This window comes from Gallus gallus, chromosome Z (assembly GCF_016699485.2).
Source record: "Gallus gallus isolate bGalGal1 chromosome Z, bGalGal1.mat.broiler.GRCg7b, whole genome shotgun sequence".
NCBI lineage: Eukaryota > Metazoa > Chordata > Aves > Galliformes > Phasianidae > Gallus > Gallus gallus.
Genome location: NC_052572.1, coordinates 64,657,850 through 64,672,363, shown reverse-complemented (window position 1 = coordinate 64,672,363; position 14,514 = coordinate 64,657,850). Strand labels below are relative to the sequence as shown.

Genomic DNA, 14,514 nt, shown 5'->3' with positions numbered 1-14,514 from the left:
TAGTATGTGCAGCACACCATTACTGATCAGATGTAGAAGGTGACAAGTTATCGTTATGTAGTGACTTGTTTTAGCTACTTCAGTTACCTAGTGATGCTGGGAAAAAGCAATGAAAACGATTGTGAAACTGAGTATTAATACCAGTTTGGACCAGTGGTTGTAGGTTTTACTAGTTTCATTAATTTGTCAGTGATTGAGAATATCATGCCTCAATAGCAATTTATAAAATAAGTTACTTTGACACTAAGTGTGTAATGCATGCTTTTCAAAAACTGCTCTTTTAAATTAGGTAACATACCATGGATATTGACTTAATTTGCTAATAAACAGTTGTAGAAACAGTTGACTGTGTACATGCATGTTGACTGTAAGTAAGTTTGTATTATGAGCACCTTCCAAATTTCTATCACTGTTGTCCATGTAATTTCACACATATTTGCTTTTTGGAAGCTGTCTGTGAACAATACAAAAATAAGAACCATCCTGAAAACAGTGAATCTTGTCATACTTAGAATAAGAGCTTTTTGTGTGGTTTTTTTTTAATTTTGTAATTGAAATTTCTGTATGATTTCTGTTATTGTCAGTTTTTCTTTTAATAAGCAATAGATTGATGGAAATGAAGTAAATGATTTACCAGTACTCTGTGGGGGAGTGTGAAGCATTAGTTTCTTGCCAGTGAACTCTTGCAAGCTTGCCGTCTTCTAAGGATTACTAGATAAATTGTCACTGTAAAATAGAAATAGGCCAGGAGTTAGAATGTGTGACTTGGGTTACTCATATAGTAGCACTGTGAAATTCTCATTAGTGGGCTGAGTGTTTCAAAAATACTCAGGGTTTCAATTTGCTGCCATGGGCAAAACAGAATGATTGTTGTGGCTGGTGGTGTTGGGTATTTGGTGTTGGTAGGAGAGGAGTAGTCAATCTGACAGTCCTCAGTTTAAGACATCTGTTTTCATTTTCTTGGCAGACCAATTTTTAACATGAGGAATCTGAAATGTTGAGAGGTCAGAACTGTGTTCTATTTTCTTTGCAGTATTTTCTTGAGAAATATGAGAAGGGTATGAAAATGGCCCCGTAGGTTAATGTGTTAGTATTAAATCTTGCCATTAATTTCTTTCTTAAAACAGCAATTAATTAAATTTATAGCTTGGTGACTAACATAAGGTTAACAACCTAGCACAATGGGAGAAGTTATGCCTAGATGTTGAAATGAAATTATGGTTGTGTTCTTCCATTCATATCAGGATCAATATCAAGGTTTTCTGTTCCCATAAACATCTTCAGTTAATTATTCACAGTTTTCCAACTTCTTTGTGCAGAGGCCAAGTAAGAAACTTCAGCTGGAAAGAGCGTTTTCTGCAAAAATTAAAAGAATATGAAGCAGTTGTTAGGAAGTTTTTTTTGTTTTTGTGGGGTTTTTTTTAAGGAGCAACTGTGTTGCTGATCAAAAACATATTGCTGAGAAAAGCCCTATGCAAGCAGAGGATAAATTCTAAGGCAACACCCCAGCTATTCCTTTCTTTCTTCAGAATAGTTATTTTAGTTTAAATAACACCTATTCAAATACAGTGAGCTTTGAAGTGACATTTTGAAGGGTTTTGTTTGAGAAGAGAGTGAGTGAAATTGTAAAGTCACATTATGAGTATATTTTATTTGTTTTTTTCAATCAGAGAAGGAATGTCTTTGTCGTTGCTGAGAGCATGTTATTCTACATCTTCTATTCGAGATAATCTCAGAGAAAAGAGTAATCCTGTTATAGTGTTAGTTGTTCTTGATGAATAAATAATTTGACTACGAGTACATTCTGAGTAGAAGTCTGATTTCAAATTCTGATCCCTGGAAAATCAAACCATGCCTAGAAACCTGAATGTCTTTTCTTGAGAGCTGCAGTTACTGCAAAGGCAATCTATGGAGACTATACTAACTCGATTTGTTATTCTGTAATAGGAACAGTTCTCATTTCTCCAGTAAGTATTTTAGTTGGATGAACTTCTTGGCAAGAGCACCTTTCTACAGTTCAGGTGAAAAAACCTTACATTTCTTTTTTTCTTCAATAAGAAGTATTTAACAAACTGGGAATGAAAAATGGCATTGGGATGTTAGAAGCCATGTGAAAGTAGAACTTCTGGAAAATTAAACTTCCGTGTTTTCTTGGTTGCTTTTTGTTACCACCAGTTGACCTCGGACCACTGCTTGGTCATTTTCACAAGTATTGCAAGGGATTCAGACTAACACAAAAATAACATTAGAACACTTGGGGTCCATACTGTGTTTTTTGTTATAGGACTAAATCAACACACAGCATGTTGGATAACTTATTTTAAAAGAAAACACGGGAAAAAACCTCAAGTAGAAACTTCTGAGTTTCAGATGAATTTCTCTGCTTGAGGAGTTCACTTTTTTACTGCCATCTGTCTTACTGGGGCCACTGCAGGTTTAATATACACATTGTGACTTTTAACTCAGGGCTGCTAGTGCAAGGCAGATGCTGTTCTCTGGGGGACCTCTGCTATTTATTCCAAAATAATGTCACACACCACTGTCAGCCATCTCTGGTCTGCAAGTCTGCATGCTTCTCCAGGACACTCTGGCTTTTGAGAGCAGAGCACTGAGTGAAGGGTCTCCAAGAAGAGCTCAGTTGCCTCAACTTCATTTCCCCCCTCCATACAAATTTTTCACAAATGGCTGTCAGAGGACTTAGACCTGACCGACTGATCAAAAGTTTGAAAGCACCAGACTTGAAGGTAACTTTCAGAGCCACGCAGTGGCTCTAAGTGCAGTATGAGTTCATGACTGCTGAGAGTAATTTTAAATGGATACTGGATTCATAAAAATTCTTTGGATAAAAGGAAAAACAATTCTGCTGTTTTAATTCTAAGGATTTCTGAATGGTGTCTTACATTTTATCATTAGCAAATTCTCAGCTTTCGTAGAACCCCTTAGGACAAAATGCCATAGGATACCTTCCCAAAATGGTGTGCACTTGATCTGAAAAAGTTCACTGTTGTGTGCATGTGTTGACTCAGGAAAGCAGGTCAAAATGCTGCTATTGACAAAAAAATGAAATCAGTATCTTTTCCTCCACGGGGTCACATACAGGTTAAGCTAGCTGACCTCTAATGTAGAGCTAACTGATCTACGTAAAGCCAGCTAGCACCGCCTATCACATAATTTATCTTTCAAAAAATTAATGGATGTAAACACTGTGTCTCTGTTCTTTTTTACTGAGATTCTAGACAAGAATCCTCAGCACTTGAAGCCAAATGCTGAAAAGGGAAAATGCTTCCCAGTATTTTTTTCTTTACATAATAAATATGTTGAAAATTATAAGAAGAAGAGGTTTTAATTTTATAAAATTTGGGTGGCTATCAGAGACGTTATAACAAGTGGTTTCCAGCCAAACTGCATTTGCAGAGAAGTGATAGATCTCTTGCCAGCACTAAAGAGGCACTCTTCACATTGGATGTCTGTACGTTCTTTGTGGGCAGACTGCAGTAATTTTCCTGAAAGTAGATGTTAGAAATTCTATAGCAGAAATCGAAGTTTTCATATGAACTATATCACCACTTCCGGCAGCTGGTGTTTTAACAGATAGAGCTAACGAGGGTGAGTGGTGGTGTTTTTGCTCTAATAGTTTTCTTCTGTGGCTGTCTTATTGTATGCTTTTTTCCCTCTTTTTATATATATATATATATTTTAATATTTTTAATTAGGAAAGAGGGAAGAAAAGAAAATTTGGATAACGCATAACATGTCAGTATCACCGTAGTAAGGACCATTTATTATTCTTGGTATATTTCACTGCATTGTTTTCTAATGTAGTGATAAATCTAATCAAATGGTTATTTCTGTGTAAAAATAAGACTTAGAAACAGACCTGATCACAATGTAGGTACCTTGCTAGGGGAGGATAAAACAAAACAAAACAAAATGTACAAGAAAAACAAATAAGGAAGTGCTGGCAACTTGAAGACTTAGAGTAGTATCTGTAACCGTTTTTTAAACTTTTCTAACCTAACAATTTCAGAAGGATAGCATCCTGATATAGCATGCAGAGTAGCTGATAATAAGTCATTTGAATTCCATTCAATGTTATTAAAAAAAAAATTAAAAAGGCATAATGTTTTGATGCATAAAAACACATAGGAGACAAAACACGTTATAAACATTAAACTATAAACTCAAAGTAACTCCAGAGATCATCGAGTCCAACCCCCTGCAAAGCAGGCTCCCTAGACCGGTTTGCACAGGTAGGCATCCAGGCAGATCTTGAATATCTCCAGAGGAGGAGACCCCACCACCTCTCTGGGCAGCCTGTTCCAGTTCTCTGTCACCCTTACAATGAAGAAGTCCTTACGCACGTTTGTGCGGAACTTCCCATGCTCAATATTTGTGGCCATTTCCCCCTGTCCTGTCGCCATACACAGAGTCTGGCCTCATCTCTTTGCCTCCCGCACCTTAAATATTCACAGACATTGATCAGATCCCCTCTGAGTCTTCTCTTCTCAAGGCTGAACAGACCCGGGTCGCTCAGCCTTTCCTCATAAGAGGCCCTTTATCATCATTGTGCCCCTCCGCTGGACTCTTTCCAGGTGATCCCTGTCTTGTGTATACCAGATAAAGATAATATTCATTTCTGTTTATATCTTAAGCATGTAACAAGGAAGTTCTGAAAATTATTTTCACAAATGCAAATTAAGAGTCAAAATGACTAAATGATTCTGAAGGCTCTGTGATGCAATACAAGAAAGAAACATAACTGAGCACTCTCACTGTAATCTTCATAGGTGCAGAACAGACTGACTGGCTAAATAGGTGCCGTCTCTGGAATGAAAAGCCAAATAAAAATGCTAAAATAATAATACTGGTAATACCGGGGTTGGAAACTAAGGTTAAAGTTACCTATGGTAACTTTATAGTATTTTATAGACTATAAAATCCATGGATTTTGTAGACGTGAAGAATATTTATCTGTCTGGCAAACTTATTTGTAGTTCACAGCATTAAAAACAGATTTAATTCATATTCTTCTCTGTAGATCTGAGCTACAATGCAATAAATGGGGATTGTTTAATTTTGCAATGGTATGTGATGTCTGAACCAAAGCAGAAAATTTGCTAAGGAGGTTATAGGACGGTGAGAAATTCAGCAGTGTGTTTGTAGTTCTTAACATCCTGGTACATATTTAAGGCATTTAAAGAGATTGCAGTATTGAATGGTGTAATAAAATGTTAATTTTACAGCCTCTCAGTATCCTGAATTATATATTTAATTAAACTTTAAATTAATTTAACTGAATTATGTGCAAAATCACCTTTTTTTTTTTTTTTTTTTGAATAAGTGTAAGTATACCCACTGTGTGTGTATGTATGCAAACACATATCCATTAAGGAGTACCAAAGTACTTGATGTGCACATTGCATCATAGTGCCCATCTCCAACCCAAATTAGTACATTTATAGTTGAAGATTTGCTTATTGTTAAGTTACATATGCCACTAAGCAAAATTTTTAGGATAGGAACTGGAGGATATATAGCAAGCAGAATTGTACAGTGTTCAACCTGTTAGTCTGTGGTGTTGGTAGTCAATTACTCGTACAATTATAAGATACTCATAAAATGATGAGAATTTTGCTAGTGCTTCTGGAGGCAACAAAAGCAATTACTTTGGAGAGATGCCGCAAAAGACTGAAAGAAAAAAGCTATACTGGGATTCTCTTTCAGGTTTTGATTGGCTTTAAATACCATTGTGGCCAACTGTTATATTTGAAAATGTAATATGTTAAGCCTGTGAGTCAGTTTTCCTTAAATCAGTGTGGCTTGTATGTAACTATATTGTTGGCTGATGAGAGCGAACAAACCCATTTTTACAGCTCTGCACAGTGGATTGCTAATGATAAGCTATCTCAGAAGTGACATTGTGATGTGATTAATGTAATTGAAAAGCATATATGGAGGAAGGAAATGTTCTTTCTTCCAGGTAGACAGTGTAGTTACTGAGTAGGCAAGGAAACCTGCACAAGAAGAGAAAAATACAGTAAATTATTATCAGGTTTCTGAGGTGAAAACTGTGATTTCACCACTTGAAACAGAATACAGGGGCTGAAGATTATGTGAACCTGAAGGAGCAGTGAAAGAGTTGTGTGAGGCATGACAGAATGTGTGTGTGCATGCATGCCCATTTGTGTGGCAAGCAGAGGAGGTAAGTTGAAGGACAGTTACATAAATGGATGAGGAGAAAAATCATTCTCTTAAAGTTTGTAATTGGAAGAAATCATTATTTTTGTAGTGCTTGAAGCACCTAACTGCTTTATCTGCGGGATGCACAAATACCTGGGAAAATGAGTTTCCACTGTACTTCATGGGAGTGCTACTATTTGATAACTGCAGGTGTAGCATTTATAAATACACAAATTACATAGTCAAACCAAAGGGGAAATAAAAATCCATTTCACAGCTACCTCTGCTGGAGTCCTAGTGAGCTGACAGGTCTGGATTGTTGGGGTCCATTTTAAAGGGAAGAGCAGGCCACTTTGTGCAGCTTCTCAACATGGAAGGATTCCATGCTAAGAAATACCCACTTGTCTGCATTCTCTTTTTCCCCCGGTTTCTGTAGTTGGCCTGAGATGCTGCATTTGCTGTCTGTGATAGTATACTACTGTCTTCCCTTGAGACTGCATTATTGATGACACAGAAAAGTTCCGTGCTGTCCTTACAGACTCCGTGCTGGAGTCTGACCTCCCCCAGAAGACCACAGGGTCTGCGTAAACTAATGTCTTGAGAAACGCATGCAAGCTTTTATTTAATGGTATGCTAACTGTTTTTTTCCAGACCATTCAGTCCTTCAGAGTGTCCTCTCATCTACGCTATGTGCTCTTGCTGGCTTTTTTGTAAGCTGGTTCTGAAAGGTGGATGTTCTGCCTATTTTTTTTGCTCCTGCAGCAGGAGGTTTTTAGCAAACTGATTTCATGATCGTGATCTTTTCTTCATTGTATATGGCCCTTACTTGAACTCAATAAATTAATCTGCTTCATATCCCAATGCAGAATGGGTGCTGCAGATAACATTTACAAAGGCCGAAGTACCTTTATGGAAGAACTGACAGATACTGCTGAGATAATAAGAAGAGCAACTTCAAGATCACTAGTCATTTTGGATGAACTGGGAAGAGGAACTAGCACACATGATGGAATTGCTATTGCTTATGCTACACTTGAACATTTTATTACAGATGTAAGTAGCCAATCTGATGTGCTTGTGAACGCTTTTCTTGTGGGTTGGCTTTGACATGGTCTGTGTTCCACTACTGTAGAAACATGCTATGTCAGAACTCAGTGCAAGGGCTTATGTATGAAGAATACCAGTGCTATGTTGTTGTGTTTGAAAAAAAAATTAAACCTTCTGTGTCAATCTCTTTATTGTAGGTGGAGTCACTAACGTTGTTTGTCACCCACTATCCTTCAGTTTGTGAGCTAGAAAATGTGTATCCAGGAAAAGTTGGTAATTACCATATGGCTTTCTTGGTGAATAAGGAAGAAAGTGCTGAACAGAAAGGTACAGTATAAATTCACCTAATATTCTGGCATTTCAGGCAGAGGCAGAAGTTGTAGTAGCTGCTACATACTGCACACACCGAAGTATCAGTCTGTACTGTCAATTTTGGGGGCTTGAAAACTAAATAATCATTTCTCTTTCACAGTTAATACAAGGATGACTGAGCTGGGTCAGATCAAAGATTCACCCAGCCTAGCATCCAGCTTCTCATGGTAGCCAAATAACAGAGGATTAGGGAGGAGGGATTAGGGATCAAACATATGGCAGCTCTCTCTAAAAGATCCCACTGTCTGCAAACATTTGCTGGTTGGGGGGGTTTCTGTATGATGTTGTTGTTGTTGTTGTTTGTTTTTGAATCTTTGGATTTGTTTTTAATGAGGTCCAGTCTCCCTTTCTATCCACGTATACTTTTAGCATCTTCATCCTACTGTGTCAAAGAGCTCCAAAACTGAACATTGCATTATGGGAAGAACCACCTCCTCTTGTTTATTTTGAGACTGTTTTGAAACATGTAGCTTCAGTTGATGGTCCCAGTTCTTGAATTCAAAGGGACAGAGGAATAATCTCTGTGTACCGTTTTAGTCCCATGCCTAATTTTGTATGATGCTTATCTTAATCTCATTCACCTTTGTTTTTATCAGGCAGAAGAGTAACAGTGGTTCTTCTTGTCACTGTTGGTGTGAATTAGGTAGTATTTTCAGTGCAGTTTGTCACTTTACTGCCTACCCTTTTTCTCTATTTGCTAATGGATAAGGTAAGCAGCTCTGTCTGCCGTGATGATCCTCTCCTCAGTCTACCCTCACGGTGAGAACTGACTCTTAGCATTACCTGTCTGCTAGTCAGTTATTTACAAAGGCAAAGGCCCTCCTTGTAGATCATGGCTGCTTGGTTTTTAGAAGAGCATTTGATGCAGGACACTTCTCAAAAGCATTCTGAAAATCAACATAGGGTTAATCCACTGTGTCTATTTACTCACATGGCTTCCAAACTTAAACCAGATTTGTGATGTAGAACTTTTAGAACTTTCTTCTACACAAAGTTCTTCAGCTGTTTTCCTGATGTTAGCTTTACTCAGACATTTGAAAATTCTGTTCTTATTCTGGTTTTCCCATTTTGCAAAGTACTGCCATGTTCTCTATATCAATTCTATTTTTTATTTTATTTTATTTTAATTTCTCAAATTGCCGTGGTGTTTGTCATTAATCTTCCCTATAATTCATTCTTAGTGTTGTATTATCTGCTTAGGTTGTAAACTAATCAGGCAGGGGTGTCTAGTATTGCCATCAAATATTGTACATGAATAAAATAATCTGTCCCTCTTTAAACGTACTAGAAAGTTTAAAAGAAAAGTTACTTTCTAAAACCTGTGCTCACACAGAAACTCTTCAACTTCAGATGGAGTTTTATCTATAGGGAAATTTTGGCTTTTATATTCTGTTTAATTTTAAAAGCAAGGATCCCTGAAATACATGTTAACTGGAGCTCAGGCTGTTCAAAGCACTGTTGTCTTTAATTGAACGCTATCTAGTAGTGCTGATGTTTGCGGTTAAGAGCATCAGCATATCTTTTCACAGATAGTTCATTAATTGACTGTTCATCCCTGGTATTCTCAGGCAATTAAGATGATGTTCAATACTTAACTGTTCCTTATCGTTTTCTGAAACACTGTACTTTATTTTGTAATGTGTTGCTTCAGCCTTCTTCCTTTCAATATTTATTGAAGGCCTGAACCTTCAGGTCATATGTAGTCTTCACTTTCACAGTAAAAGAATCCACTGTCTGTATGTTTGGGCTTCCATAAGTATTTTCTGGAGCTCCTAGCCTGCTGGCAGGCAGCAAACATTTTGCCGTGCTGTGCTGACAGACTTCTTGACTGCAGGATTATGGACACTTCCTTTATTCTGTTTCATAGACATGAGCTGTAATATCCTACTTGCAGCATAACTAATGAACTTGACATACAAATACTCTTTATGTTTTACACACACATATGCACACACTTCTGTCTAATAAGACACCAGGTAAAACTATAGTAGAACATTTTTTTCAGACTCACTGTGTACAAGTAAAATGTGAACTCAAGGAAACATCTTTATTTTTTATCTATTCAATGGAATTAATATCACAGGAAGCATGAATGATAGTAAAACCAATTCTTTGCTATTTCAGACACTGGACTACTGCACATTATAAACAAAACAGAGGGACCCTGATTGTTGTTTCATTTTTTAGGATCTGAAGAGGAAGAGAATCCTGAATTTGTCACTTTTCTTTACCAAATAACTAAAGGAGTCACTGCAAGAAGCTATGGGCTAAATGTTGCCAAATTGGCAGATATTCCTGAAGAAATCTTGAAGAAGGCAGCTCACAAATCAAAGGAGTTAGAGAGATTGGTGAATGTGAAGAGGTGAGAACAATTAAGAGGTTTCTTCCAGATGTGAATGGAAGAGCATTACACAGAATATACATCAAAAAGAGCCATGAGCCATACATTTTACATATGTAGTTTTCCTTCAGGAAAGAGAAAGTGAGACAAAACTTTCTAAAATACTTGATAAATTATGCTATCAATTTTAACTAAAACTTTGGATTTTGTAGTTAGCTGTTATGACAGAGGTTAATTGCTGCCCTCTTAGGTCATGATTGGAAAAAAAAAACAAACACCAAGAGCACATTGAACTAAAGCTGGGAATAATCTTTTTTTTTTTTTTTTTTCTTAGAGCAAATACTAGCAAGCTTATTCTTTAAAAAATGCAAAATCTCTTTAAAATCTTTAAAATGCCCCCCAGACACACCAGATTTTACTGAAAGTTGAGATTGTACTATTTCCTTGAGAACCAGGTTTCATTTAGGAATGTGTGTGCCTCACATACTCAACCATTCAGGAAAATTCAGGTGTGTCAAATAGCCTCACCTTTTTAATTCCTGTAGCATTATGTACATATTTCAGATGTAAATAGATGCATAGTACTCATATGCATTTCCACCATTTTTTTGTTGTTTTTATTTTCAATGCAAGTCCTATCAGGAACTTCCAAGTAGTCCATTGGGAATACAGTAAATCAAGGTCTTTGTTGCCTGTTGGTCTTAGCTAATCATGGTACAAGAATTCTGTAAAAGAAAACTTAATTGAGTAGTTATTTGTAGGTGCAAGCAGTTCTTTTGATGCTAAATAATATGTAGTGCTCAGCACTGGTTTTTATCCATTTCTAGGAAAGCAAAATAAAATTAAAATAAAACTGCATGTAAGATGCATGACAGTTTGTGGGAAAAATAATGTGGTAGATTTTGTTCGTTGGGACTACTGTTCCATAATTTACAAAAGTAAAATGTCCAATTACTAGCAATGCCATAACTCTGCTAGAAGATATATAGGATTCTAGATCTAGAAGAAATATTTTCCAGAAAGGTGAGAATGTGAGCTGGAAGGCCAGAGGTATTGTGTAATACAATTTAGAAGAGAAGTAATAGAATATGACAGTGTAATTTCCATTCTGTCAAAATCGTAGGGCAGAAATAGAGTCCTAGCATGCCTCCACTGCCAAAAATGTAGTTAACTGCACAGAGAACCTATGAGCAGTGAAAATAGTATGTGATGATGTAATTAGAAGACTGATCTGCAGTGCACAGTAAGGGTAGGACTAGGGCTGAGTGGGTAAGCGTAATTACGGGACTTAATTGTGTGACATTTTTCAGCTTTTCAGTATGCACGCTGCCATCCGTATCTTAGTTTTTGGTGTGCAGTTTGCTGCTATTCTTAAGGAGAAAAGGAATAAATATGTCATCCATGTCTGCAGTGGGTCCTTCACTGGCTGGTGGCTGAGGCCTGAGCCCGGCCTCCTGCCCGAGCCTCCTGCCCCACCAGTGTGCACAGCTTTTCGGATTCAATCCAGCTGGGAAAGCCATTTCTTCACTCTCTGCCATACCGGTTCAGTTTCCTGGTGTACGAGGAGAGCAGGCAGTACTACCTGCACACGCATGGGAGGGAGGAGGTGGTTCCTTCAGGCAGCAGGGTGAGGCTGCAGCCCTGCCGCCCACAGCACCAGCCCCACCTGAAGGTTACCACCTCCGCCTCCCTCTTGAGTGAAAGACAGGGCTGTGTACAGGGTGAGGTGCTCATCCTCACAGCCATTGCTGAAGCACTGGGTTGGACATCTACATGTTCCTTCAGTGTAAATTCTTGTTTGAACTCTGGGGGGGTCTACATACACCTGTGTGAACCCAGAGCTCCAGTCAGTGACAAGTCAGAGATCACCAAATGTGGCTGATGACTTAACAATCACTCTATCACGCAATTTTTTTTTTTTGGTTCAATGTAAGTAGTTAAAGTTATATTCTCTTTTGTCTATTCTTCTTTCTATTCTTCTTTACTTTTTTTATTGCCATAAGGTGGAGATTTCAGGGAGGGTCCAGAGAGGACCACAAGATGCTCATAGGGCTGGAGCATTTCTCCTACAAAGAGACACTGAGGGAACAAGCTGGGCTTGTTCAGTCTTGGGAAGAGAAAGCTGTGGGGAGACCTCGCTGCAGCCTTGCAGTGTTTGAAGGGAGATTATAATCAGGAGGGAAATCAACTTTTTACATGGTCTGATAGTAATAGGACAAAGGGGAACAGCTTTAAATGAGGAGAGGGGAAATTTGGGTTAGATATCAGGGGGCATTTTATCACAGAACGTGCTGAGGCCCTGGCACAGGCTGCCCAGAGAGGCTGTGGATGCCCCATTCCTGAAGGTGTTCAAGGCCGGGTAGGAGGGGGCCCTGGGCAGCTTGATCTAGCACTTGACCTATCAGTTGGCAGCCCTGCCCACCGCAGGGGATTGGAACTAGATGATCCATGAGGTCCCTTCCAACCCCAACCGTTCTATGATTCAACATTTTCTCCTGTGCCTCCTCTCCAAAGATACATTAACACATTTAAAAATGGGTATGAGCTTTGCTGTGGTGTATCAGTGATAGGACATAAAAATTATGTGAGCCAAAGTTAGACCTGTTCATAACAGTGTACAAGTGCTGTCACAACAGCCACAGGCCAGCTGCCTTGTCTTATTTTCTTAAATCACTTTCATGTTATTTAAGAAAATCCACTGGGTAATTCCATCCAGTCTTGACATCTTTGTCATCAGGAATGTCTGTTAACCCATTTTAAATGCCTTGTTTACTTGTCACAGTGCTTATCAGTGCTTCTGATATTGAAAAAGTTTTGAAAAGAAAATAGGAAAGATGACTGTACTCAGTGCTTTTGGAAATGTATTACCCCTTTTATTGATTCCTCGTTTGCACAGTTCCTAGAAATGTGCAAACTTTAATGATTCACTCTTGCTGGGTGTTGTATTTCATCTTGATTTTGTATCTGGTACGATAAGTTATTTGTAAAATTACTTTGTTGACTACTCTATAGATGGAATACATATAAGAAAATGTTCATTGATTGCTTATAGATCATATAACGTTTTGAGCAATGCAGACTGCTATTTTTGACTGTGTATAAAATTTTGTATGTGACTTTAAGGCTTTCCAAGGAGTGATGTTCTTAGTTTAAAAGTGTGTTCATATTCTGACTGACTTTTTTTTTTCCCCTCAGAAAAAAGCTGAAGTCTTTTGCCGAAGCATGGAAAATAAATGATTCTCAGGAACTACAGAAATGGAGAAATATGTGTGAACCTGGAGATGAAAGAAAGAACAGTTTTTAATCCTCAAATCATGCTTAAAGATGGAAGATACTGCAGATAGAAAATATAAGTCTGGAGAGTAATAGGTTCTGTCAGCGTATATGCCGTTGTAGGTGCATTAAGTTGGCTTCTCTGCTTTTCCAGAGATAAGAGATGCTGTGCTGTGATATGGTGCCCTATATCCACATCCACTTTCTGATCATTATTTTCTCACTCCATATTCCTTCCCTCAAGTGTCTTCCTTAATTGCAAAACGGTATTGGATTAAGTTTAGAATATGTATAGAAAACATGGAAAATTATGTTGGTAAATTATTAGATACATGTTTTATAAATAAAATAATGGATTTTAACTTTATTGTACTTCAATTTGTACTGAAATAGTTCTCTGCATTGTGAAAATGTAACTGAATCCTGACTATGCTGTACTGATATGCAAATGGGAAGCACAAATAACATAAACTGATTTTTTTCTCATTTTAATGCATTTTAAATTGTTTATGTAAAGCACCCCTTACGTTTGATATACACAATGAGTTTAAGAATGTGTGTGTTACACAGCTGGGTGGGAGAGTCTCACTCCTACTGATGACATTAACGATGATGCAGTGTGTAACTTTCAAAGCAGCAACACAAAACATGCACTGACTGCATTTCTGCCTCCCTCTCCTTCATTCTCATCCCTGCCTACTTCCTTTTTACTCCAAATATGGTAACCAGAGCTGAAATGGGTTATTCAAGCTATGCAACTGAAATCCCCAGCATAAAGCTGGAAAAAATAGATTTTTTTTTTTTTTTTGCAATTTTCAAGTTTTAAGGAAATTTCACGTAGGAATTTGGTGTCCAAATTACTGATGTTTTTTTTATAAATCCAACTAAGTGGAGCATCTTGTTATGAAAATGAATAATAGCATTCACGTACTTAATTCTTAGCAAATAGCTTGTTATATTAAAAAAAAAAAAAGTATTTTATTAAATGAAAAGAATTTCAGTAAAATAAAATATCTAGGTTTTGCTATGGAGAAAATAATAAAATGGGGTTTGTCATTTTTAAGGCAATTGAAACTTTCTGATGATTTCAGTAAATGTGAGGGTTTCTTGTGTCAAAATGATGCATGTCTGATGAATATGAAATTATGTCATTGCAGGTGATTCAAATAGTCTTTCCTATGTAAAGAACTTTGTATGGAAGAATGCAGTTTTTACTGCCTGTCGTAAGGAATTGCTAACATAGGACTTCTTTCCACGTTCTCCCTCAAATTAGAGAGGATCCTTTAAACAAACAGTTTATC

General features: G+C 37.4%; 1 protein-coding gene across 2 annotated transcripts in view; it reads left to right on the top strand.

Annotated features, from left to right (window-relative positions):
- MSH3 (mutS homolog 3) overlaps nt 1-13,875 on the top strand; it is a 117,361-nt gene extending 103,486 nt beyond the window's left edge. For both annotated transcript variants that reach the window (XM_025144950.3, XM_025144949.3), the window contains exons 21-24: nt 7,047-7,233; nt 7,425-7,554; nt 9,787-9,961; nt 13,136-13,875. In XM_025144950.3, coding sequence (XP_025000718.2) covers nt 7,047-7,233; nt 7,425-7,554; nt 9,787-9,961; nt 13,136-13,244 — 601 coding nt within the window. In that variant the 3' untranslated portion in view covers nt 13,245-13,875. The remainder of the gene's footprint in view (nt 1-7,046; nt 7,234-7,424; nt 7,555-9,786; nt 9,962-13,135) is intronic.
- The last annotated feature ends 639 nt before the right edge of the window (nt 13,876-14,514 follow it).